At 43.1% G+C, this 27,673-nt stretch overlaps 1 protein-coding gene across 1 annotated transcript in view; it reads left to right on the top strand.

Annotated features, from left to right (window-relative positions):
* LOC122884301 (ras and Rab interactor 2-like) overlaps positions 1–21,753 on the top strand; it is a 60,909-nt gene extending 39,156 nt beyond the window's left edge. The window contains 7 exon segments of the mRNA XM_044214076.1: positions 3,340–3,431; positions 7,799–9,454; positions 18,399–18,707; positions 18,858–18,989; positions 19,150–19,313; positions 19,851–20,219; positions 20,222–21,753. Coding sequence (XP_044070011.1) covers positions 3,340–3,431; positions 7,799–9,454; positions 18,399–18,707; positions 18,858–18,989; positions 19,150–19,313; positions 19,851–20,219; positions 20,222–20,347 — 2,848 coding nt within the window. The 3' untranslated portion in view covers positions 20,348–21,753.
* Positions 21,754–27,673: the final 5,920 nt, after the last annotated feature.

The raw sequence follows: 27,673 nt of genomic DNA on the forward strand, positions 1-27,673 counted from the left end.
GAGCTTGAGTGTTCTTAGCCCAGTCCAGTTTATTGTCCATGTGTACTCCCAGGTACTTGTAATCCTCTACAATGTCCACATTGACCCCCTGGATGGAAACCGGGGTCACTGGTGCCATGGCCCTTCGTAGGTCTGCAACCAGCTCCTTAGACTTTGTTGCATTGAGCTGCAGATGGTTCTGCTACCCTGGTTCTGCTGCTCACCACCGCTGATACATCCCACCACAGCAGAGTCATCAGAAAACTTCTGAAGGTGGCGGGACTGTGTTGTGGCTGAAGTCGATGGTGAAGAGGAAGGGAGAGAGGACAGTCTCCTGAGGGGCCCCAGTGTTGCTGACCACACTGTCCAACACAGTGCTGCAGACACACATGATGTGGTCTGCCAGTCAGGTAGTCAACAATCCAGGACATGAGGGGGCATCCACCTGCATCGCTGCCAGCTTCTCACCCAGCAGGGCTGGCCGGATGGTGTTGAAAGTACTGGAGAAGCCAAAAAACATGATCCTCACTGTGCTTGCCGGCTTGTCCAGGTGGGTGTGGATGTGGTTCAGCAGGAAGATGATGGCATCCTCAACTCCCAGCCGGGGCTGGTAGGCGAACTGAAGGGGGTCCAGGAGGGGTCTGACCATGGGCCGCAGCTGTTCCAGCACCAGTCTGTCCAGGGTCTTCATTATGTGGGAGGTCAGTGCCACCTGTCTGTAGTCCTTGGAGCCACTGGGACACGAGGCAAGATGTCTTCCACAGAACAGGGACCCTTTGAAGACATGTTGAAGGACTCCATATAGCTGGGGGCCCAGGCTTTTAGCACCCCAGGGCTAACTCCATTGGGGCCTGCAGCCTTGTTTGAGTGGAGTTTCATCAGCTGTCCTCTCACCTGGTCAGTAGTCAGTCGCACAGCAGAGGTTACAGGCAGGGGAGGGGGGAAGTCATCAGTGTGAAGAGGGCCGTTAGCCTGAAATCCAGTTGAGGGGGGAGTAGGACTCTCCCAGGAAGATGGAGGAGGGGGGAGCAGAGGACTCAGAGGAGCTTGAGGGCTGACAGCAGCTGAGTTAGAGGGGGGATGAGCAGGAGCCGGTGTGTCGAATCTGTTAAAGAACAGATTAAGTTTGTTGGCCCTGTCCAAGCTGCCTTCATTTTAACTAATGAAATTAATAACTAATCAAGCATTATCTGTTATATGATCTCGTAACATGACCTGTTTTGTTACAGATGGACCGATTCTATTCACCTTATATATGTTTCCTCTAAGCAATATTATTAGGAAACACTCCACAAACTTTCATTGTTGATGATACCCAGTTATATCTATCAATCAAGCCAGATGAAACTAACCAGTTAGCTAAATTTCAAGCATGCCTTAAGGACATAAAAACCTGGATGACCTGCAATTTTCTGATGTTAAACTCTGACAAAACTGAAGTTACTGTACTTGGCCCCAAACACCTTCAAGACACATTATCTAAAGATATAGTTGCTCTAGATCGCATTGCCCTGGTCTCCAGCACCACCGTAAGGAACCTCGGAGTTATCTTTGATCAGGATTTATCCTTTAACTCCCACGTGAAACAAACTTCAAGGACTGCCTTCTTTCACATACGCAACATTGCAAAAATCGGGCACATCCTGTCTCAAAATGATGCCAAAAAACTAGTGCATGCATTTGTTACTTCTAGGTTGGACTATTGCAATTCCTTATTATCAGGCTGCCTGAACAAGTACATTAAGGCTCTCCAGTTGTGGCACTTGTACTGACAAGAACTGTACAGTTATTCACTTGTACTGACTAATTTATTTGTAGCATTGGAGGCAAGGTTTAGTGAATTGGAAACGCTGTTCCGCACCATGGGAACTCAATCATTAGCTGCTGTAGTTAGCCAGCCCCCAGTAGCCGGTGCGGACCGACCAGAGGTAGCTCCTGTTAGCCGAAACCAGGGAGGCTGGGTGACTGTCCGAAGGAAGCATAGCCCTAAGCAGAAGCCCATGGTTCACCACCAACCTGTTCATGTTTCCAGCAAGTTCTCCCCACTTAGCGACATACCCGCTGAGAAACCAACTTTGATTATTGGCAGCTCTATTTTGAGAAACGTGAAGTTAGCGGCAGATGCCCGCCCACGCTGAGTCTGGTTCTACTCGAGATTTCCTCTTTGATGAAGCTTATAGTTAGGGCTGGCTTGGGTGAGCCCTGAACCATCCCTTAGTTATGCTGCTATAGGCTTAGACTGCTGGGAGACTTCCCATGTTGCACCTCTATCCTCTCTCCTTCTCTCCCTCTCCGTCTGTATGTATTTTTATCCCATTACTGCATGTTACTAACTCAACATCTTCTCTCTCCCGTAGTTTTGTGCTTTCTCATTTCTCTTCTCTCTCCTTCTGTTGCAGCAGGTATTTCTGCCTCCTGAGCTGCAGAGACTGGATCTGTGGTTGTGGGCCACTTGCTGCCTCTGTGTTCCTGCTTGACAACTGCTTCTACAGTTGTTGTTATTGGCTCTGTTATTAATACTGTCATTATTATTCCTATAGCCATAGTCATTCCTATTATTATTAATTTATTAATATTACCACTAAAGTTCTATCTCTAAACCTCTCCCTCTCCCTTTCTCTCCCCATCTCTCTCTCTCTCTCTCTCTCTCTCTCTCTCTCCAAATCTAGCTCTCTCTCTCTCAAAACCTAACACGGCAGTGGCAGATGGCCGCCCACCATTGAGTCTGGTTCTGTCCAAGGTTTCTGCCTCTTAAAGGAAGTTTTTTCTTGCCACTGTCGCCAAATGCTTGCTCATGGTGGGATTTGTTGGCTCTCTGTAAATAATATTATAATAATAATATTTAAAGAGTACGGACTAGACCTGCTCTATAGGAAAAGTGCAGTGAGATAACTTCTGTTATGAATTGGTGCTATATAAATAAAATTGAATAGTGAAATAGGTACTTTCTGTGCCTCTGCTAGTCGTTTCTACAATAGCGTTTCGGTCATTTATCACATTTAAAGTGTACAGGTTTCACAAAGAGATAATTTCCTTCAGAAATCTGTAGGTATAATATTAAGCTATGATCACTCAGGTTTGCTTGACTGAAGCCTTTGGAAACCATGTTAAAGCTTTGAATGGTCTTGTAAAAGACCCACAGGGAGGAGAGCAGCAGGCACATTTTACCCTCCAGCCGTGTGGTTGAATAGACGGTTCAGCCAACACCACACCCCCAGGCCAAGCCACGCTCCTCTATTCCAACGCAGTGACTCACACACTTTTAGGAATAGGCTTGCAGTCACGCCCTCTCACTTGATTTTCCTTTTCTCTTTTGACCGAATCTTTCTCCCTTTCACACACCTTTTCTCTTTTTCTTAGGGATGTGTTGCCCTTCACTCTGAAGCTTCCAGAGGCCATTGCTTCTGCTAGAACGTCTGCTGATCTTGAGGAAGTTGCTAAACTTGGAACAGGTTTGTTCTCTCAATTGATTATATATTTGGGGGACAAGCATGCAATTGTGGGAATCTGTGAACTGAAGGCAGACTAAAAGTGAGATATGAAGATGAATTTTCTTGATTCCATTGAAGCAGAAAACAACAGAATATTGATAAAAACACAAGAGATCAAATTTGGCAAAATTGGCCACTAATATTTACAAATGTTGCAGTTTACAAATGTACAAATTAACAGTATATTATGGAAATATAGTATGTGTAATGTTGGCTAACCAGCAGGCGAGGGGTTTTTCATCCATCCCACATCTGTTGTATGTAAAAAGTTTTGTTAGTTTTTTTCCCCCCAGAGGCGTGACACTCATAAATCCCATCTCAACCACATTCCCCCTGCTCGAAGGATTAACTGGCATGCCAGTGCTAAATTAGTCACCCCCAGGAACAAAAGCCTCTTCCAGGCCCACATCAGTGCTGCGCGGCTGGGCATGGACTCAGGCTGGAGCTTGAGGCACCCGGTCTCAAGAATGGGAATGACAGACGGATGTCCGGCAGTGCCGGGATAAAGAAATGAAAGATCTGCTTGGAGAACGGTGCAGACATTATTTTGGCTTATACCTGCTTCTTCTAACTTCACTTAGCTGAGGCACAAATAGTGGTTTAAAAGTGTGTAGGTGTTGTTGGACTTATCTTTTCAGATTGGTGATTGTATTCATCTGTCAATTTACCCGACCTACTTAATTTGGTCAAAACATGAATGATTCTAAGAGTTATAAAACAGGGTTTTACAGAGATTTTCTTTGAGATTATTGCAAATTGCATATTCTGGGCCATTAATGACCATTGAGAATTGGCATTGGCAAATACTCTAAGTTGTGGTACAGGAATTGGTATCGGGAGAGAAAAAGTCAGATCTGTGCATCTCTACATATTTGTAACCAAATTACTACAAACTATTTGCCATACCTGGGTCCTTCATGGCCGCTGTTGGTTTAAGGCTCTGGGGAAGTTGCCTGCTTTTTATTTATGGCATTATTTCTGTGAAATTGGTATTACTCCTCAGCCAAACATGCAAGCCATCTCATATTTAACAACTTGTTAGTGTTTTTCAATCAAATGTTTGATATGCTGATGTTTCTTGTCAGTATACAGATTAGAGTTGACAAGTTTTCAAGTTTGTTCCTGAAAAGTCCTTGTTTCAATCTCAATATTTTCCTCTGCAGCCACAGTAGAAGTTCCTTTGAGCAAGGGATCGATAAGATCTACTTTACTTTGCTCTGATGCAAGTTTGCCTTATCTCCTGGAAGTCAGAAGATCCTGTTGTTTTCCAAAATCTACTATAAACACAGACATTTAAAAAAGATAACCCACCATTTTAACAACTTATATTAGTATATTTTCCTAAAACCTTTATATAGCTACAAGGTGGAAAGTGTGAACTTGATAATTGCCTGTTTTATAGTCATGTTTACCAATCTGCTAAGTAAAACTGACAGACTCAGCCACTTATCAGTTAAGATGATTTACTTTTCCCAATTTTGCAACCTTTGAGATAACACTTGCTACCTTTTATTACTCAGCTCAAGTGTTGGAGCAAGGTAAAAGGCAATCAATGCCAAATGCTGCCCACATTCACATGTAACAAGTATATGTTTGTTTGATCTAGTAATTAAGTTTCTGAAATATTCCCAGCTCCAGAAGAAGCAAAGTGACTTCATGTCCCGTACAATGTGTTAGCTCGGTCTATTTTTGGCTCCAGTTCAGCTGTCATATCTCTCTACAAGTTCTTACATCAACCACGCCAAACCACATCCCTCTCTGCTCTCAGTCCCAGGTGTACAGTATATGTGTGTGTTTGAACACTGTACAGCAGTGCTTTGCTGTGCTTTGCATATACTTGTGTGAACATGCCTGTATGTATAACTGAGTAATCAAAATAATTCAGTGCGTCAAGAAAACAATTGTAAAAGATCTTTAACAAACAGAATTCTCAAAACTATATCTAATGATATTACAGTATAGAACAGTATAGTAGACGCAGTAATAAGTAACCCAATCAGAGCATGTAACAGAGAAAAAAGGAGAAGATATTAATAGAAGAGAGAATAAACAAGAGTAGTGTGGGAAATAGGAAAAACTTATGTCTCTGTGTCAGAGAGAGAGAACAACAGAGAGAGACAGACCACGCAACTGTGCTAACAGCCCGCCCACACACACATTAACATGAGTGAGTCATAACACAGATTGAGTGTGAGTGAGCCAGGGAAGCCAGTCGAGTTTCAGCTTTTGCAGACACAGCAGTGTGTCTTCTGCAGCACCATCAGAACTGTACAGAGAAATTAGACTGAGAGTGAGATCAACAGCTCTGTCATTGAGCTTTAGGATCACAGTGAGTATTGTTGCCCTCTTTTTTTCTGCTCTGTAGTTGTGTGAAGGAGCTGCTCTGTGACTGGTACTAGTATTGCTCATGTTGTATTGATCCCACTGATGTGTGTCTGTCTTTATTGCTCTGTCTGGTACGGCCTGGATTCTAAAGGTTCAACAAATCGTTGTGTTACAGTAATTTTGTGCTATTTTCCTCGCTCTCATTTGCTGGGAAAAAGCTCCCTGACAGGTTGAGCCACTCATACTACAAAAGTAAAGAGCAGTGATTTTGCACTAAGCAGCATTTAGAGGGTTTTTTTAGACTGGTTGTAATTGCAGGACTTGTATTGAGTCATTGGGAGTGGGTGAGTGGACAAATGTAAGTTGACATAAGTTAATAATTTTTCTTGCTGCCGCTCAGTGAGTTTGGTTGGAGTCTATAAAATTGTCAGTTACCAAAAGAACAGCAGGAGACAAATAGCTGACAACTGACAGTTTCATTGTTGGTAGGGGATAAATTGATACACAAAACATGGTTCAAGATGTACCAGAGAGAAAAACAAAACATAAACACATACTTTGAAAAACACAACAGTCACATTTAGGCTATAATTCTTGCTGTTGGAGTGAAGCATTTGCATATGGTCAGTATACACAAAGCTATATGTCAGTATTGTTCCAACTCAAGTCCAAAACCGTGTATGTGAAGGAAAAAATATTTCTATGGCATTTGCTATTGCTTTGGCCCAGTCTGAATCCACAGTAAGCAGCTACTTGAACACTGTGGGGAGAAGTATTTGCACCTCAGTCTGTTTTAAACTACCTCCTGTAATTGACATACCTAGGTGATGCCATCACAAATGAGTTAGCATGTTCAGTGAAGCTATTTTCAGACAAATCTTTGTCACCAATGGTGACACTATTTTTGACTGATTACCTTGTTTAGTGTTGGTGTAATGTGCTAGGAAACCTTAATGGTCCCAAACAGGGGATTTGTCATACCAATGAGCTGGGCTAGTCTCATTAGCATAGTTTTGGTAACTGTCAACAACTAATAGACTGTCAAAGCTATCTGGTTGAGCACGTTTGAATTTAAGTTTGAATTTCATGTGCCACTGTCCTGCCATAGACTGTAATTAGTGTATTAGACTAATAAGACTATAATTATTCAGTTCATGTGGCTTACCAAACCAAAATAAGATGTCTAACGAACTGAATGTGCAGTTTATGATGATTTTATGATGAATGTACTGTTACACCTCTAATTGTTGGCCCTCAATAGTGATGAAGATGAATGCTTTTAAAAGTGTTCCATGATCTACTGAAAATAACTGGAATTGGTGTTTGTTAAAGGGGAACTTTTTTACATATCAAAGTCTGTTTTCAGGTACTACTGCATATGTGAAAAAAATTGTATAAAGCCTATTGTGTCTCCAGAGGGAGTTGCACGAAGTCTGATAAATATACCACAAGTGATGTCACTTGAGTCAGCGTTGGTTGGGGCTGAAGACCACAAGTTTGAAAATAAAAAAAAATCTAGGGGCGTGGAGTTAGAAAGAAGTGAGCTTACCAAACCTCTGTAGCCCGCTCCTAATTTCTGCTTGAGGCTAGCCACTACTAGCATAACACGCCAGAATCTCTGACCGAACTGACAGTGGTCAAGTTGCATTGTGGGTAATGTAGGCACCAGGTTTTGACAAGGAAGAAGAATGCATGGAATAGCAAAGACGATATCTCTGGTTCTGCTGCTTCAATTTTTATCTTTTTTTAAAACTGTCGATTGTAAGTTCAACAATGTTATAGGAGTGCAATGGAGTACTCTTTTTAATTATTTTGTCTGAAAGCTGGTGAAAAGGCAGCTACCAAATCTGTGGTCCATGTTTGGCCAAGCTAATGTTGGCTACAATCCACATTACTAATGCTATTGAGACAGGGCCCAGACATATTAAATTTGGCACTTAAATGTTGTATTACACCCTGCCCACTTAATATAGGTAGAATATTTCTCTCACTGTCTCACACAGGCTTCTGGGACGCTCAGTTGTGCCACAGGACGAAGGGCTCAGTCTCCTTGGCAGGAATAGCTGCTCCCAACAGACCATCTTCAACTGCCCAGAGATCAGTCTCCTTGGCAACCACCCCAGGGCGCCCTTGGCTTCGAACTCGCACCCCATCTAAGCTTGAGCGTTGCCAGTCCAACGGAGCACTTTGTTTCATCAACCCCCTCTTCATAAAGGTTCACCAAACAGACGGCGACGACAGCACCACTTCAAATCCCTCTGGCACAGCAAAGCAAGGCCATAAGGAAGAACCCATTAGCAACAACCTGGAAATCTACAACAAGGACAGTCAACACTCTTGTAGAGACAGTCCTCAGGTCTGTAGCTCTGATCACAGTGACAGCAGCCAGTCAGGTCAAAGCAGCCTGCAGAGCCTTGGCAGAAACACAGCGCAGCACAGCACAGACGATAACAGTGAAACCAGCAGCAGCAATCAGAAGCTGAGTGCTGCAGACAGTGTGTCACGGTCCCCACCTCCTCGTCCACCCCCACCTCGCTTTGTGCCGCGACATTCAGCCCCTCCTCTCCGCAGTATGCCAGAGAAGATCTCCTGGATCAACATCCCCAAAGAGAAAGTGGAGGAGAGGGAGAGAGGCAGCAGCCTCCTTTCTCGTCTGGGCTCCTCGCTAAGCATCAGCCCCTCATCCTCCTCTCCCAAAAGACTCAGCATCAGCTCCCCCATATCCATTCCCCGGCCATCCCTGCCCATCTCTCTATCATCTCTCTCCTCCTCTCCACATCGGGCCAAGGCCTCATCATCATCCAGCCAGGAAGATGCCCAATGCCACTTGGCACTGGAGGACCAGACTATTGAGAAAGCCCTCATTAGGGCCAAACTGTCTCAGCATAATGCTACCAGAACCCTTGCCCAGTACTCCAGCAGTCCTCGAGACCCTTCACTGATGACAACAAGCAAGCGCGCAGAAGTGACAGGAGGAGAAGAAGAAGCAGGCGAGGAATGCAGTGGTGGCGGCCAGAGGCTGAGTGACATGAGCCTTTCCACAGATTCCTCAGACTCTCTGGATTTCTCTCAGTCCTCAGCATTCTTCCTTCCTCCTCTGCATGACCCTAGCCCCCCCACTATGGCTGACTTTAACACCCACCTCCCCCTCTCCCTCCCACCATCCCACATGCCTTACTGTAGCATGGAGGAGGACGAGGAGGACGAGGATGACGAAGATGACGAGGATGAAGATGAGCCTGACTATGGCGTCAGCCTCGAGAGCGACCAGGACCAAGACCAGGACCTGACCATGATACCACCAGGCCACCGCACAAAGCGTCGCCCTAGTGCCAGTGCTTTGGTCCTGCAGAAGGCCCTGCGAGGGCACCTGCGCAAGATGAGTGGTGTTTTCAACTCACTGCTAACGCCCGAGAAGAGGGCGATCCGCAGGGTGGTGGAGTTGTCCAGGCATAAAGGTTCGTACTTCGGTTGCCTGGTACAGGACTACCTGAGCTACATGGGCGAGGGTGCAGGCACCCAGGCCTGGCAGGGCTACGCCTCTGGACTGGAGCTGCTGCAGACTCTCCGCCAGTTTATCACTCAGATGAAGAGCTACCTGCAACAGAGCTCCGAGCTGGAGCCGCCAATCGAGAGCCTCATTCCTGAAGACCAGATAGGTGAGTACCAAAAGAAATAGTTCATAATGGGTCATACTGACCAATGGTAGCTGAAAGCTGTGTCCATGGGTGGAGTTCATACATAGGTGTGAATACCTGGAGGATTGTGGGAGAGTTCAATGGCTCATGTTTTATAATAAAAGTTCAGTTTAGGTCACCCAATTGAACAAATTCATCTGTGGAGTCCAGTGGTCCCAACAACTATGTCACAGAAAGCACATTTAATGCAGATGCAGCAGTTTCACTTTGATATTTCAGCAGTGAGGACATTGGAAAACCTGCCTTCTTCTGTTTGCAGCTGGATGTGTACATGTGTGTTTATGTGTATTTATATATTCCAGGTGAAGCCATGGCCATCAGGCTAATTTTAGTTAATGGTATGTTGTCATGTATGCTGGTAAGTCAGTGCCCATTTGAAAAACAAAGTAAAGACAGGTGAACACATTCAAATCTTTTGAAACTTAGTGCGAATATCTTGTAATCCAATATTAATATTCACATTTCCCTCTTATTGCGCTTTATTATATCCATCCTTTATTGCATCTTACAATACCATGACAGCAACATGAAAGGGGGAAACCAGACACAACGACATAGATACATGAGAGTACATGCACACCAGCCAGAAGAGTGGTCTGATTCATTTAGGTTGGCCAAGATTCAGTGGCTGTATTAGACCTTGGACAGAGTAATATGTAAACAAAGAGCACAAAGAGGGTTTTACTCAGGAGGAAGGGGGTGAGTGAAAAACTTAGTCATCACATAACATGAACACTAATCTTGAAGGTATTTAGGATTTTGATGTATTTGAAAATGTTATTGGTGGCAATGTCAGCATCTATTATGTGATTTTCTTCAAACATTTTTATTGAAGCGGCACTTCACCAATTTTACACATGAAGTTCTGTTTACTTGTAAGGAGAAGCACTACTCAGCCCGTGGAAGCAGTTGTATAATGTCTTCTGTGGCTCTGGAGGGACCTTTCCAAAGTCTGAAAAAATAAACCTGATGATGTCATAGTGAGGTCAGCAAAATTATCGTGGCCTGTGCTTCAGACTTAAAATTCTTAATAGAAAGGCTGCATTAAAAACTTGAGATTTGAAAGATGAGGGAAGGTCTAATGAAAGACTGTCCAGTTGCATTATGGGAAATGTAGGATCCAGTGTTTTTGGAGCTTGACCCATACTAGGGACTAAAAGTCAGGATATATCGGTCTCTGATGCCTTGATTTTGACCATTCTTTTTATAATCTGTGTCTCAAAAGTCCATCAACTTTATGGAAGTGAATTTCTGAATCACCTGAGCCCCTTTTTAAAACAGCAAATGTTTCGTTGCATCATTTGGTAACTGATTTGACACAGCTTTAACATATTCCGCTCTGAACATCCGCTGGGAGAAGGTCTTTTTCAGAAAAAACGTCCTCTGGTGCACAGGAAGTAATGCCTTTTTTTATGGCAACAGTGTTTGGGATTTTTGGAAAATGAATTTAAACTGAGTAGGTGTAGAAATTAATTTATATTGACCACTTTTATAAATAGTTTTTCTCCATGTTTGGATAAAAAAAGATAAGTTTGGGGCACCCAGGTGTCATCTCTCTACTGTTGGCTATCTAATAAGGCATTAAAATTCCCCAAATAATATAATATAATAATATAATATCCCCAAATAATAATAAATAATAACCCAGATATTATCAAAGCTTAAAGTTTTAGGTTTGATTGACATCTCCTAATAGTGCAATGTCTGAAGGGAAAAAAGACACAAATTCAAAATGCTGCTGTATTTTTTCATATTTGTATGTCGTGTGTTGTGGTTGCCTGAATTTCTGAGTGGCCTATTTTTCAGAGGGATGACACACTGGGAACTGCTGCGGTTTTAGTTCTTGGAATAGTTGCACAATATTTTGTTGTGGAAGCTTCAGAGAGTGTTTTCTGCTCAACTCAAAGGCTGGCCGGCCCATATGCATTTGGGTGAACATCTGCCAAGTCCTACAATCTCTGTCTTACTCCAACTTCAGTTCTTTTAAACTAACTCTCCAATCAGAGTGGGAGGATTTGAGGCAAGCACCCTCCACTTTCTGTCTCGCTGTCTTTTTCTGATACTGTCTTTGCATTTTTTCGTGGTTTCTGTGTTTGTTTGGTCTCTCTCTTTCTCTCCTCCAAATCCAAATCCAATCTCTCTCTCTCTCTCTCTCTCTCTCTCTCTCTCTTCCGCTCTCCTTGCTTCAAAGTAATGTGCTGACATAGTAGCAAAGAAAACAACAAATGTGCAGAAATGAAGGGAAACACATAACATCAGTGCACCCATGTTGCAATGAAAGGAAATCTGTGAATAATATCACTAATTTTCAGAGGAGACAATCACAGAGTTTTAGATATAGAAGATGCTGTTGTTGTTGTTGTTGTTCCCGTCTAGCGCTCACTCAGCAACCCAACCATGTGTGCGTTTGGGTTCAGGATGTTCAGGCAGGATGAGGGGAGTGGTTGGGAGGGCAGAATAGAGTTCCTTGTATTCCACTCATCCCACACTGCGCGGCTCTCATCCAGCAGATAGCCTGAGACAACTTCACATGAAGCTCTGTTTGGGGTGCTTCACAAAGTGTTCATGTGTTAACATCAACAGCTGGATAAGGGGGCTCAGATATTAGCTTGAATCTAAAAGCTTCCTTCTGGTATCCCAGAAAAACTCAAGTAGCAAGTCTGCAGAATTTCTTGCACACAGAAGTTAAAACTCACTGACTTCCCATCAAGGTTCATTGGCATCAGTGAGCTTAGTGCAGTTTAGGCCTTCCCTTGTAATTATTATTGGTTTAATTAATTAAAAGTACCCTGACTGGTATTTCTACCTATCTAAGATACCAGCTAGACCTTTCTCCAGTGCTTGCACAGCCAAACTCTGTTTAGAGAATATGGGTGGGCAAAATAATGATATCATGAGATAATATGAATTTGTCAACCATCAGAGATTTTGCCTTACTATTTATTCTGTGGTAGCTATCTTTGTAATATCTCTAGGTGTATTAGACCATTGTGGTAAATATTACAAATCAATGAGCAGGACTGTTTTATGCCAAAATTGGATTTGTATAAGGTTATTGCATCAGTCCAGCACATAAACCCTCATATAACCACAGTTTGTCATTTATTACACTTCATTTTTTAAAAGATCAAACTAACGAGATATACTGTGTTAATTAGTAAGCTTTAGAGGTGCTGGTAGATGGATTTTGTTACTTTTGGAAAGGGTCAGGCTAGCTGTTTCCCCCTGTTGCCAGTTTTTTTGCTAAGCTAAGCTAACAGGCTGCTGGCTGTAGCTTCATATTTACAGTATAGCTATAAGAGTGGTATAAATCTTCTCATCTAACTCTCAACAAGAAAGGGAATAAGCGCATTTCCCAAAATCTTGAACTATTCTTTTAAAAAAAAAGATTGAGCAGTTTCTCAATTGATTTTCCAGAACATTCACTATAACACAATATATATCGATATTGAGATATTAAATGACATACTGTATAACATGATAGAGGATTTTGTCCATTTAACCCACTCCAATCAATCTAGTAAATGTTGAGAAAATAAACCATTCTTTGCTAATTAATCAATACAGGGACCTCTAAACACTGGTCCCTCAACATGCTTGTTTGTATGACCCAAGGTTAGACGGTGTAGTCCCTCATTCGTCCAGGAGTGTTCTATCGTAGAAAAGGTTTCAATCGTAGTCATTTGATTCTGAAAACAGTGTCCAGATGACTACGATTGAAACCTTTTCTACGATGACCCAAGGTTAGGTACAAAGATTATTTTTAAGGTGTATATCATCGAAGCAGAAAGTAAGCAATATGTATCAGGAGATCTCCTTGGTACTAATGTGGTACAAATGGATAATATTGTGAAGAAGGGAAGAGTTTGACCTTAAAATGCAGTGAGGAAGTGGTTTCAGGCAGTAATGGTTGCCGTGTTGTACCCATCTTGAGACTTACATTTGGTTTTTCCTTGTACCTGTCACAGGTACAAGGAAGTTTAGTTTTATTCTCTCTTTGTGAAAGTGGAGGAAATGTTTGAGAAGTTGTGCTGAACAAAACTTCTCATCCGAGGCTCAGGGAGTTTCTGTAACACTTGGAACATAAAATGATAAGAAGATGGTTGTTTCCAAAATAACTTGAAATCAAGATGTTAAAGAAAGTCTCATCGTGGAATACTAAAATTAGCTGGCAAAGACTAACAAATCACTCATAAACTGTGCCAGTAAAAAGTAATAGAACAAAAACAACAGTAATTGTGCTGATGCCGGATCAACATGCTGGGTGCCCTACTTACTGGCAACTCTCAATCAGTGTGTAGTTGTGGAATGAGGAAATGAGAATGTGCTGTAGGGTTCTATTCCAGCGGGTAGAGGTATTCCAGAGATTCCAGAGGTATCAGCAGGTAGCAGTAATGTGGGTGTGGAAACTTTTCAGAATCAGAATCAGCTTTATTGACCAGGTATGTACACATGGAATTTGACTCCGGTTTTTCGTTGCTCTCAATGTACACAGAAATAGACATACATATAGCTAAAAACAACAAGCTTGAACTTAAACTACTATGCACAGATATACATATATAAATTAAATAGTATATGTATCTATATATAAAAAAACAACATTTGTAGACGGTAAGACACTAGTGCAATGGTGCAGAGTGCAAAGGGTGCTGAAATAAATATGATTAATGTAACAGGTTGCTTTATATACATGAGGTAGGTGGATATGACTTTGTATTTGTATTAGATTTGTATTTGAGTGATGATATTTACATGTTAAAAAACTGTGTATTTAAACAATGAGAATATATAATTTACAGGTACAGTGGATGTTTAGAAACTGTTCTTGTGTCTGGTCGTTTTGGTGTACAGTGCTCTGTAGTGCCTACCTGAGGGGAGAAGATGAAACAGGTTGTGTCCAGGGTGTGATGGATCATTTCCCACATTGCAGCAAATCCTGTAGAGAGCTGCTGCTCCTCTGACTAATAACTCTGTAAAACTTTCCGGTTTGATGAAAACCGGTGAAAATGTTTGATCAGTGGATAGTCCGATGTATAAAAGTTATTCCCTGGTGAATGTGCCGGAGAGCAGAAAACTAAACAAATAAACAAAAACACAAAAAGTACCAGAGAGCACAGTACCGAGGCTGCTATACGTGGTGCCATCTTGCCAACCATGCAAGATGCTTAGATTTCCATTAAGACCAGCGAGGCAGGTGGAATTCAACAAGACAAGACAGAGAGACTGATTCATGTGACTGGCAGATGCTGGATGTCATCCAGCTGTGGTGGAAAGTAAAATCTGTGTCTTCAGATGTGCTCAGCCAAAAATGCTGCTGACTTTACCCTTTTTTTGGATGAAAGTCAGCAACACACACACACAGACAGTGCAAGTTCATACATGGTCCTTATTCAGCAGTGTTGTGGTTTGGCCTCCCTCTCTGCATCCATCCTGTCTGTATTATGATATAATGGTTTGTGTTAGTCAGACAGCACAAGCTGAGGTTGTAAACGCTGATGTTGACACTGTCATTGTGTGGATATTGTACCCCAGCAACAACACACTTTGATTTATACAAATGGTAAACAATGAGAGCTTGAGTTTCACACATGATAATCCAAGTGACACAGAAGTAGTGATCTGACCTTGATAGTCTCGATGAAGCTTGTAGGTCCTAACTGATAAGGAATGAGATGTTAACCTTGTCATGATGTTTGCTCTGAAATGAAATGACCTCAGAATAGACTGACAGTAGACAAACTACTACTAACAAACTGCTACTGAATACTGACACATCAACAAACCATAGACAATTTAAGGTCACCAATTATCCTAATGTGCATGTGGGAATACAAATAGATGTTTACCAGTCAGAGTGATCTATGGACCTTTCTACACTGCTGTTATCTGAGGGTTGTATTTTGTCATCCTGCAGATATCAAACAAATGCAGGAGGGGCAGAGCACTTTTTTCGTGTGTGAAAATATCTTCTCATATACATACAGTAATTTGAATTAAATATTGTCAGCAGTATTTCTGAGGCAGTACACTTAAGTACACGTCCAGCAGGCAAAAGGTTCTGTGGTCTTGCACTGCTCTGATTTTCAGCTGCTTCTGCAACCCTGCAAAGTTGGTGAGCCACAGTGCTGAACTTTTCAGCTTCATTTCTAGGTTCTGTCTGTCTATTCAGCCTCAACCAGAGTTCAGTCCAATTAATGCCGACTTCCGATGATGCAAGCACCTGAGGAGCCACACTTCCTGGGAGCTCTGGCACACTATCCTGCAATATCGGCTTCATTATTCTCGTTGGTAATAAGCAAAGCAGAGTATTTACTCTGGGTGATGTCCTTGGAACAATGTTGGAACTAACCTATGGGCAAAATGCCCATGTTTTCACAACTTCAATGATCATCAAAGGGTGATGGATGCAACCAGATGACTCAAAGACATCCAACATGACAGAGCGAGGATTCACTGCTTCCCGGATTTTGCTGCTTCAATGCAGAAAGGATGACGTGAATATAACCAGGTAAGGAGGAAGCTTCAGAACATCGCTGGGGCTCACTATGGCATGATCTACCCTACTTCCCTGAGGATTACGGTGACTAATACTGTTAAAACATTCCACTCTTCAGAACAAGCCTCATCATTTGTTGACTCTCTTTAGATGACCTATAATGCACACCTGAGGCTGGTAACATTTTCTTTCTCTAGAGAGATGTGATATAGGAAGAGTGCTCCACCTTGAGGTTTCAGAGGATTTATCCTGCCTATGTTTCACCTCAACTCAACACACTTTTCTGCTGAGTGACTCTTAAGTTGACCCAGGATTTATCTTTCAAAAACCCTCTATGGATATTAGGGCTGCCCCCTAATAGTTGACTAAACTATTAAGGCTGCCCCCTAATAGTTGTCTAAACCTCTAGTCGATGAGAAGAGTGTTAGTCGACCAACTTTCTCTTAAGTCTTTAGTCTTAAGTCGCAGAAAAAAAACAAAAACCTCAAACTCCATTCAGGAGCTGCACCTTGTCACCGGGACGAAAGTATCAGGGGATTGTTGCAAAACGGACATTTTCTCTTGTAACATGGAAGTCACTTACTGGTGTTACTAGCTTCCATTAGCTAGTTATCTCAGTTTGCAGTCCTATTAGCTGACTCTACCCGGACTAGGAGCTCAGAGTACCGGAGAAGTGTTGGTGTTTGTTTACACTGCTAGTATAGGAGCTTTGGACCGCCGGGAGGAGGAGGTTTTCAGGCCTGGGGCAGGGGACCGGGTTCAGTAGCCTCCCAGTGAACATGGCTGGACCGGGACCGAACACAGCCTTCGAGACTGACGGAGGCCAGTTTGATGACAGGGAATACAGTACCGAGGTGATTTACAGCGGCTCCAACCAGGACACTGACTCCGCCCTTAAACCATTTTCTGATGCCCCAAAAATATATATTTAAATAATTAAATTAATATCATAAACATGCGATGCCAGATGTTTATTTGTTGCATCACTGTCGACTGTAATGGGACTAAGCGTTTCCTTATATATATCTATATATAGATACATATAGATAGATGCTATATTTTCCCATATATTTGCAATTATCTCTTAGCAATTATCATGTGCTATGTACATCATATATCTTGAATCTGTCTGTGTTTGTGTTGAAAAGCATAATAAAAATATTGTAAAAAAAACATATATAAATCCACTTCATGCCAATCAAATTTATCTTGTAAAAGAAAGAGAACGTTGGTCTATGTTTCTCAAATTCCTCTCATGTTGTGAAGTTCAGCACAAGCTCACTGTGTTCCTTGTGTTCCAACGCAATAGCCAAGGACACAGTTCAGCATGCAGATGAGAGGGCATCTTAAAGTTGCTAAGCCTGGTCTAATACTGAAATACAATATGACATAAAACAGAGAAATAAATGTCGATAAATGAATATATAGTATGTAAACTAAATACAGGAACACAACAGAGCTGTTGTGATAATCTCTCTCATCTAGTTTCTCTAGCATCTTTGAATGCTCTCTTAAAGCCCCTGAAGACTTGGTATATATCTACAACATTAATTATTCATGACTAAATAAGCAACAAAGTTAAAGTTCCTTAGAAATAACTTATTAAGCGTGCAACAGTCAAGCTTCAGGACTGTGTGGACTGTGCAGCCTGGCAACATAAGCAAACGTCCACTACTGTCATCACATTTTGATTCAAATATTGCTAAATGCCGATTGGTGCATGGAAGTACGTGATATCACCTTTTCCCAACTGAATCCCAAACACTTTAAACCAGTGAAAATCGCTCAGACAAAACAGCACAAACAGACATCTCATGAAATAACCAAAACTGTTCAAACTTTGGCATGAAATGATATGTTTATGAAGGGTCCTATCACTTATAGAAAAAAATGTGAAATATATTTTCAGGGTCTCTAATGTGTATGCTCTGCTGCTTTCCTAGCCCCAGCTTATGACTTTACATTTGAGTCACAAAGCTAAGTAATAAATACCTGGCAATATTTAAAAAACCCAGAATGTCAACACTTCCTGAAGGAATTCCCAGACTCCTCAAAGATTCTTCTAAACATCTGGATAAATACATATTCCCTCTACTGATGGTAAAAATCTTTTTTTATCATGCAGCAAACAGAATAACTTTTTGGAAAAACTGATGCTTAGCTCTGTGACTAAAATGTAATAGTAATACATGAGAGGCACACACTGGCACAAATTATTGCCATCCTAATTGAACTCTTTTATCAAGATGAAAAAAATAGTTGAGTTTGAACTGGCTTGGTTTCAATAAAATATTAGTGTTCATATATATGAAAATGTCATTTTTCAAAAAATCTCCTGAAAGCATAATTAGAAAAATTGTAAGTAAAGTCATGTGAAAATGCTCACCTGTTTCCTTCTCTCCCCAGACCGAGTTCTGGAGAAGGCCATGCACAAGTGCGTCCTGAAGCCCCTTAAACCGATGGTGAGTGTGGCCCTGCAGGAGTTCCAGGTGCGCAGTGGTGCGTGGCAGGAGCTGAAGGAGAACCTGTTATTGGCTAAGGCCCGGCATCCGCAGGAAATGGGCGTAGCCGACATGCTGCCCCCGGACCCCGTGGCCATAGAGAAAATCAAGCACAAGTTTCACGCCATGAGTAAACTGTACTCCCCTGAGAAGAAGGTCACCATGCTGCTGAGAGTCTGCAAACTCATCTACACCATCATGGAGGACAATTCAGGTATATATCTGAATATTCTACCAATTTTCTGAAATATAATAAACACAATAATCCTCAAATCAATTAATAGATTTTAAGATTTGTAAAAAAGTATCAAATGATGAAATTGAAACTGCTGGATCTCACCACCCTGGTCTGTCTGCCACTCAGGTCGTCTGTATGGTGCTGATGACTTCCTGCCCATGCTGACCCATGTGTTGGCCCAGTGTGACATGCCCCAGCTGGACAATGAGATACTTTACATGATGGAGCTGCTGGACCCTTCACTGCTCCATGGAGAAGGTATGTTTGTTTAAACTTGAGAGCCTCCACCATAAACACCCCACACTCTGGTCAAGATGCAAAGTTCCTTTGGAACGATAACAACTTAAGCCAAAAATATTTTATTTTTACCTTGTATGTACATATTGTTGACTCTCTGCCTCTGTGTGTTCATGTTCAGGTGGCTACTACTTGACCAGCGCCTATGGAGCTATGTCCCTGATCAGAAACTTCCAGGAGGAGCAGGCAGCCAGAGTGCTGAGCTCTGAAACCAGGGACACACTCCACCAGTGGCACCGTCGACGCACCACCCAGCGCTCTGCACCATCTATTGATGACTTCCAGGTAAAAACACAACAGTAATGCTCACATAGCTCACTCTCAAGATTACAAAAGTCAGAAGCACCTAGATTTTAGCATTTTTATATTGATTGCCTTTTAGCTCCAGAATTGATTTCAATGATCATTTTTAAGGCAGGAATTTCTCCTGCACCAAGTCAGTCACAAGTTCAGATTGCAGTATGAGGTCCTTGAGGTTGCTCCTATTGGTTCTTCTGGGAAGTAGACCTTACAGTCTACTTCAGCTCTAGATTGAAAACTAAAAGCCATTGTTTCTTAACATTAGGGCTCCTACGCTAGACTTTGAAACATCCTGAGGAGCTTGTCCTGCTAAATCAGTATCACCATTCTTGCTTCTTAAAATTCACTGTTCTAAATTACAAATACATATGTATTCATCTTGTTTCAGTGACCTCCCTTGAAGAGAAGAAGAAATGGTTATTTATTTTTTTGTTTCTTGCCTTACTTGATGTGTACACTGGAAGTGCTACATAGTTACAGAGCTAGAATGTTTGTCTAATTATGTTATTCTATCACCCTCAGAACTACCTGCGGGTGGCGCTGCAGGAGCTGGACAGCGGCTGTACGGCCAAGACCCTACAGGTCCGACCTTACGCCACCGTGGAAGAAGTGTGTCAGCTGTGTGCGCAAAAGTTTAAAGTGTCAGACCCTGAGAACTACGGCCTGTTCTTGTTGATGGAGGGCAGCAGCCAGCAGCTGGCGCCGGACACTCACCCTCAGAAGATCAAGGCTGAGCTCCACAGCCGCTCGCAGACCGCTCCCTTCCACTTTGTTTTCCGCTGCTTGGCCAACAGCAACACCTCGTCATCAGCTCCCCTCGATCCTACACCCAACCTCAACGACCTCACTGTGACCTCTGACCCCCAGGCCAACCTGAATAACCTCAGCATGGACCTGTCAGCCCCTCCCCCCAGCCCACTCTCAGTTTAGGCCTCAGTCCTACTCTGAGTATCAGTCTGCAGACCAGCCACATCACTGGCAACTCTATATCTGTACCAGGGGGCCGACTGAAAGTTTAAACAGGGTCTTTGTCTCCCAGCTGTGACAGTATCGCCCATTATCTCTAACAAACATGGTTCCATGAGACCTAAAAGGGCCAGCATGTTGAAAGGGTTTAACTGGGTAAAACACTGTGTCATGCCAGTCTTAACAAAGCTTAACTTCTCCTTTTGGATGACATGTCTGTCTCAGTCAACATCCCCTCGCTGGAAAGTTCTGTCTGACAGACACGGGTGAAAGAGCAAAAGAAGAAAGGAGGGAAGGAAGTGAGCAAGATTGGAGTGTTTTTTCACTTCCTTGGCACTAGATTTGGCATCTGAGCAACACTTTGCTGAACACAGCTGTCAAAGTCTAAACACATAGTTAAGGTAGAGATATTGGAGATCATGCAAAGTACTATTAAAGACCACATTACACACTAAAATGTGTTCACAGTCCTGCCTCGATGCTGGTGCCTCAGGTGCTGAATCAGGGTCAGCTGTTCTTGTTGTTACCTATGGGGTAGGTATAGGGAAATCAGATTTCAGATACATGTGAGACTATTCTTTGATCAATCACTTTAAATATACAACAGGTAGTTTATTTAGGTGATAGGTATAACTATGATTTACTTGTTACAGTTGCTGGTAAACTGTATTATTATGTTGTTTGTGTTTTGAAACTGTTAATTCTTCAGATTGTTGATATGTTTTGATGGGTTTGGTGACACCCAGTGGTGGCTGCTGATCATAGCAAAGTAATATTTTCCAAGAGTTCCCGAACATTTTTGGCCTTAAGTGGGAAGCAATACGCTTTACTGCAACAAAATTCATTAGAAGAAAAAGCAAAGGAACACAGCTGTACAACTACAACCTAAAGAAAACCGCTATATAAAGTATTGAAAAAATTAGAAAGTGCTGTAGTAAAGTAAAAAAAAAAAAGCCTCATTGCACATCTTCTCTGTATTGACTCCCATTAGAAGATGATGCCCTTATATCAAATCAATGATGTGGCCACTCTGATAATGCCAGCATTGTCAGTGAACGTCAAAATATGAACCATTGCCTATATACATTGAATGGCTGTTGGTGGTAGCAAACATTTTGCCTTATTCTTTGTATACTACAGTATCTCCTTTTCTGTTTTGACTTGACATTGGAAGATCATCTAATAATAGTGTATTTCTTTGTAGCTGTGGCTACTGGAACATCGCTCATTAGCCCATGGCTGATGAACCACAGCTACTGGCTTTTCCATTTTGCTTTTGACATGCAGTATTTCCTGTGCATGAAGTTGCATATTTGCAAGTAACATCCCAACATTATCAATGAAAGGCATAATATATAATATGATAATCTTCAGGGTTAACATTTTAAAATTTGTAAAATAACGTTCTTACACTTTGTTTTTAAGTGTAATATTAGAAACAGGCAGGTCTGCCAATGTTTAAAAAAAACATTCATTTATGTATTTACTGATTATCCTGGTGATATGAAAGATACTGTATCATACCTGACAGATATTTCTTCTTAAAGGGCATCTTTTCCATTCAGATTGACAATATGTGACCGAGGAACATCTGTGGATGTCCGCCATATTACAATTTTGACAAGTCTCTGTACTACTATCGTAGAAAAGGTTTCAGTCGTAGTCATCTGGACACTGTTTTCAGAATCAAGACGTTTCGGCTCCCATCCGGAAGTCATTCTCATTCTTCAAAATAAGACGGTGTAGTCCCTCATTCGTCCAGGAGTGTTCTATCGTAGAAAATGTTTCAGTCTTTCGGCTCCCATCCGGAAGTCATTCTCGAGAATGACTCGAGAATGAGAATGACTTCCGGATGGGAGCCGAAACGTCTTGATTCTGAAAACAGTGTCCAGATGACTACGACCGAAACCTTTTCTACGATAGAACACTCCTGGATGAATGAGGGACTACACCGTCTCTCTGTACTACTGACAAATGTTAAAGGTTTTTATCCTGGTGGGGGGAAAAAAAGATGTGGTCAGTTATAAAAGAGGACATGTGGACTGGTCTGAGTTCACACACAGTGAAACATGCTGTATGGCTCTTGTAGATATTTGGAAAGACAAAGGCATGTGATGATACAGTGGACAGGAGAGGGAATGTTACTGAGATGGGCCAACTCTGCTATACAGTGTACATCAGCATTGACTTTGGTACTCAAAAAAAAAAAAAAAACTTGAAATTTTCTTGTAAGTTTTAAAAGTTTCAGTGGTTGGAAAATCAAATTGAAATGCTGTTTATTTACTGAGTGTATTGAACTGTAACACTGTAACATTCATTCCTGTTTTACATTGTCATCAGAAGTCTGAGGTGTGGTTAGTAGAGAGGGAACTGAAAAGTGATGCAGCTGAAGGAAACCTGAGCTTTTGGAGGCAGTAATGTATCATCTGTATGTGACCTGTACGTAGCTCACCATGTATATCTCTGGGGGCCAAGTGTTCAAAGTTTGGATTGACACATAAGTTTGATTACCAGCATATTATTGGTAATCTAACTTTCTTTGATTAAGCAAAGTGAGTATTTCTGTCTCTGTGCGGGGATTTTTCACAGATGGCTTTACAATGTCTATAATATTCTTTATGGTATCAAAATGTCATTTGCATCCAGCAGACATCTTCTGTTTATTATTTGTCATTGAATGAGATCATAAATATTCTTTTACACTTAATAAATGTTGGAAATGGAATTACATGCCTGACTTAAAGTTTGTATTTGATCAAAGCTATTCCTTTAAGCCCTGTTGTACCAGTACTTCATCACTAGAGGGTGTTCACACCTCACATTTTCACACTGTATCAGTGCTACTTGCTTTAGCTGTCATCCTAGGTGTAAATCAGACTTTTAAATAAAACCTACCTGACAACAGTAAGCACTACGATCAATAAAGTTTGTGTCTCACCAGCAACAAGACATACAACAACATATACAGTATAGATAAGTATTATAACTACAATACTAAATACATTGGGAGTATCTGCTATATACCAAATTAAGCACTGAAAAAAGGATACAATTTATATATACACAAAAAAGCTGTATTAAAACACAAAATATCTCAAATAAGTGACAAAATAAGGAAGCTGAGATAATACTGTACATATTTTGCACAAACAAAAATTGTACTTGAGATAAATAATGAAATACTGTACATCATTTGCACAAAAACATTTATTGGTTTATTTGACAGGGACAGTGCACATTAATAAACACTGCTGTAAATGTGCCAGTTTTCATCTGGACAGATGTTACAAAGTCATCTTGAAAAAGAATATAAGAATCAGGAGGACGATAAAGTTTCTTGTGTCTGTTAGCAGCATTATTACAGCAAAAACAAAGTGTGTAAAGTGTCTTATAATGCAATGAAAGTAGTGCAGCAGGTTAACAGTGTCAAGTTTTGGTCTGATGAGAGCAGTGATGGTTGAATAGTCTGACAGCAGCAGGGACAAATGACCTGCAGCACCTCCTTCACAAACCACAGGTGGAGCAGTCTGTCACTGAAGGAGCTGCCCAGAGCACTCACAGCTTCATGCAGGAAGGTGTTGTCCGTGATATCTTAGGACCTTAGGACTCTAAAGTTATTCATTCAGTCATTCTTTGATATTGTTTAAGTATAACAATATCAAAGAATGATGCTTTTATTCATCTAAGCCATTAACTTTGAACCCATTTGAACAAGGCTGCTGAAACACGTTTTACCCTTATTTAGCACTTCTTTACTGGATATGATCAATCTGTCTTTACAGGCTATGTACTACAGTCCTTTAAAGTAGCTGTAATTAAACCTCTTCTTAAAAAGCCCACTCTTGATCCAGGGGTTTCAGCCAACTATAGACCTATATCTAACCTTCCCTTTCACTCTAAGATCCTTGATATTTAGCAGCCTAAATAACAGTTTATTTGAGGATTTTCAGTCAGGATTTAGAGTGCATCATAGCACAGCACTGGTGAAAAGTACAAATGACATTTTAATTGCATCAGACAATGGACTTGTCTCTGTACTTGTCTTGTTAGATCTTAGTGCTGCATTTGACACCATTGACCACCATTGACTATTACAGAGACTGGAACATTCAATTAGCATTAAAGGAACCGCACCAAGCTGGTTTAAATCCTATATATCAGATTTATCACTGAGAGAGGACCGCCCCGACGCCGACATCCGAGGCGTCTACCTCTACAGTGAATTGTCGTGTGGGGTCTGTTTGGATGAGGATTGGGGCTGAGGTAAAGAGGGCCTTCAATTAGGTCAGCGGAGCTGCTACCCGACTATAGTCACGGATGAACCACCGGTAGAAATTGGCGAATCCTAAAAAGCGCTGCAGCTGTTTACGGGTGGTGGCCGTTTGCCAATCTGCCACTGCTTGCGTCTTGGCCGGTCGGTCCTCATCTGACCGCCCTCATTGATGTAACCGAGGAAGCTTACGGAGCTGACGTGGAATTCGCATTTCTCCGCCTTGACGAAGAGCTGGTTCTCTAGTAACCTCTGCAACACCTCCTGGACATGGAGGACATGGCTGGATGGATCCGGGGAAAAGATTAAGATGTCGTCCAGGTAGACGAAGACGAAGCGGTTAAGGAAGTCCCTTAACACATCATTTACTAACACTTGGAAGACGTCCGGGGCGTTGGTAAGTCCAAATGGCATGACCAGATATTCAAAATGGCCCATGGGGGTGTTAAAGGCCGTCTTCCACTCGTCCCCCTCTCTAATGCGTACCAGATGATATGCTTTCTGGAGATCCAGTTTTGTAAAGACCTTGATTAGCGTTAGCGGGTATTTGTTTTTGATGGTGATTTGATTTAGGCCCCGGTAATCTATGCAGGGGTGTAGGGTCTTGTCCTTCTTTGTGACAAAGAAGAATCCTGCCCCTGCTGGCGAGGAGGACGAACAAATAAGTCCAGCGCGAAGGGAATCCCCGATGTACTTCTCCATGGCCTCTCTCTCTGGTCGCAAAAGGTTGTAGAGTCGGGTCGCTGGCAGGGGAGCCCTGGGGAGGAGGTCAATGGCGCAGTCGTACGGGTGATGTGGTGGTAGGGATAGAGCTAGGTCCTTGCTGAATACCTCACCGAGGTCTTGATATTCCTGGGGAACTAAGGACAAATCCGGTGGAGCCACGCTCGGCGAAGTAGTGTTGCTCTCAGGTGGTGACCGGGCGGATTGCACGCAGGTGGCGAGGCAAAAGGGGCTCCAGCCCATTATTTTCCCTTTTGCCCAGTCAATGTGGGGGTTATGCAGCTGCAGCCAAGGGTAGCCCAGAACCAGTGGTGTGTTCGGGGACGAGATGAGTTGAAACTTTATGCTTTCCCTGTGGTTTCCGGAGAGCACCATGCACACCGGGGCCGTACTGTGGGTGACTCGGGCCAGGATACAGCCATCCAGTGCCTCCGCATTGCATGGAGTGTCCAGCGGTTCGGTGGGGAGACCAGCCTGTCGAGCCAACTCAGCGATTAGAGAGTCGATTAGTGCCCGCAGCAGGAGAGACTCATTTTGGTAGTAGAGGGTGGCTGGGATCTGTAGTCTGGGCGGACTTGGGTCACGGGGGTTGTTGTGGCTCACCAGAACCTCCATTGCAACAGGTGAGCCTAGTCTTTTGGTCTTCTGAAGCATTTTGCCAGGAAGTGACCCTTGTCGCCGCAGTAGAGACACTCCCAAGCAGCGAGTCGGCGGCAGCGTTCGACTGGTTTCAAAGAGGTGCAGCCTAGTTGCATCGGTTCTCCCTCGGGATTGGCAGAGGTTGACGATGGCTCCGAAGCTGCAGTCAGACTGACATTCGGGTTCCTGGACGAGAGGAGGAGACCGCGTGGCGAGAAGGATGGGAGTGAGAGCGGTTAGCGTGCTCCTGGCGCCGCTCGCGCAGGCAGTTGTCCAGCTGGATGCACAGTGAAACCAACACGCCCAGCTCGGTGGGCTCCTCTCAAGTGGCTAGCTCATCCGTCAGTAGATCATTGAGGCCGGCTACAAATGCGCTAATTAGCACATCCTCATTCCAGCCAGAGTCCGCGGCCAGTGTGTGGAATTCCACTGTGTAGTCCGCCACGCTACGGTTCCCCTGATGGATCCGGAGTAGCCGCTTTCCCGCGTTTTCCCCATCGTCGGGATGATCAAAAACCCTCTTCATCCTGTCCAGAAACTCAGCCAGGGACGAGAGGGGTCGTCAGGCATGTGTGGCCTCCACCCAGGCTAGCGCTTTGCCTCTCAATAGCCCTACTATATAATTCACCTTGGATTGGTCCGAGGCAAAGGTGACGGGACGCTGGCAGAAAACCAACGAGCATTGCAACAGGAAGCTCCTACATTCCGTGACGTCACCAGAGAACAGGACTGGGTCGGAGGCGTGGGATTCCCAGATGGGTGGTGGGGGGGGGCATCGCCGCAGGTTCCGCTGGAGTCAGAGGTGACGCTGACGAGGATGAGACTGTTGTGGAGAGTTGAGTGGTGAGTTTGGAGACTTGCTGTATCAACTGAGTGATGTGAGTAACCATGGCCTGATTACTCTTGGCGAGAGCCCGTATAATTTGTTCATGCTGGCCCAGAAGGATCCCCTGGCTGGTAATTGCCTGATTGAACAGAACTGTTTCTGGGTTGGCACCTGCTGGGTCCATGCTGGCCAGATCGTTCTGTCGTATGACCGATTTTAGGACCCAAATGCAGGACACACGGGACTGAGCACGGTAAGTTGGAAACACTCTTTATTGGGCTGATAGTAGCAGTGAAGCGAAGTATTCGGCGTAGTTTGTGGCCGCCTTGGGGACTCAACCGGGCCGGGTTGGGGACGAGGTGGGCTGGTTCTGGGCTGGCAAGCGTGGTCGGATGGTCTGAGCTGACAAGGTGAGGAACCAGTGAGGTTGGGCGTGTAGTTCGGAGAGACGGCTGTCTCGGGGGGGGGGCAAGGTTGGCCGGATGTGGCGAAGGCGTCTTGGTGGTTAGTGTGGTACCGATGTCCGGATGATCCGAAGAGCAGACTGAGGCGGTGATCACCAGCAGTGAGCGTGTCTAAGACAGAAAACCGAGATTACTAGATTGGCAAAACAAAGAACACTTTTTATCTTATCTTACTTGCGGCCGTTACGAAGGTTGCGTACACATATACGGGGACGATCTGCCGGCGGTAGAGTGGAAGTGCCTGGTATATGAACGGTGGAGACCGATGAAGATGGGAGTCAGGTGTGCCGGTGATCAGCAGCAGGCAGGAGACCAGGAAGCCAGGCCAGAACACAGACATACATATACATATACAGTGACAGACAGGGGACAGCCAGGAGACATAAGGAAGGGTAGAAACACCGGGTTACACGAGGATCAGGGGGGCATAGTGGCTAACTATGACACAAGACTTGTA

This window comes from Siniperca chuatsi, linkage group LG11, assembly GCF_020085105.1.
Source record: "Siniperca chuatsi isolate FFG_IHB_CAS linkage group LG11, ASM2008510v1, whole genome shotgun sequence".
In the NCBI taxonomy this organism is placed as follows: domain Eukaryota; kingdom Metazoa; phylum Chordata; class Actinopteri; order Centrarchiformes; family Sinipercidae; genus Siniperca; species Siniperca chuatsi.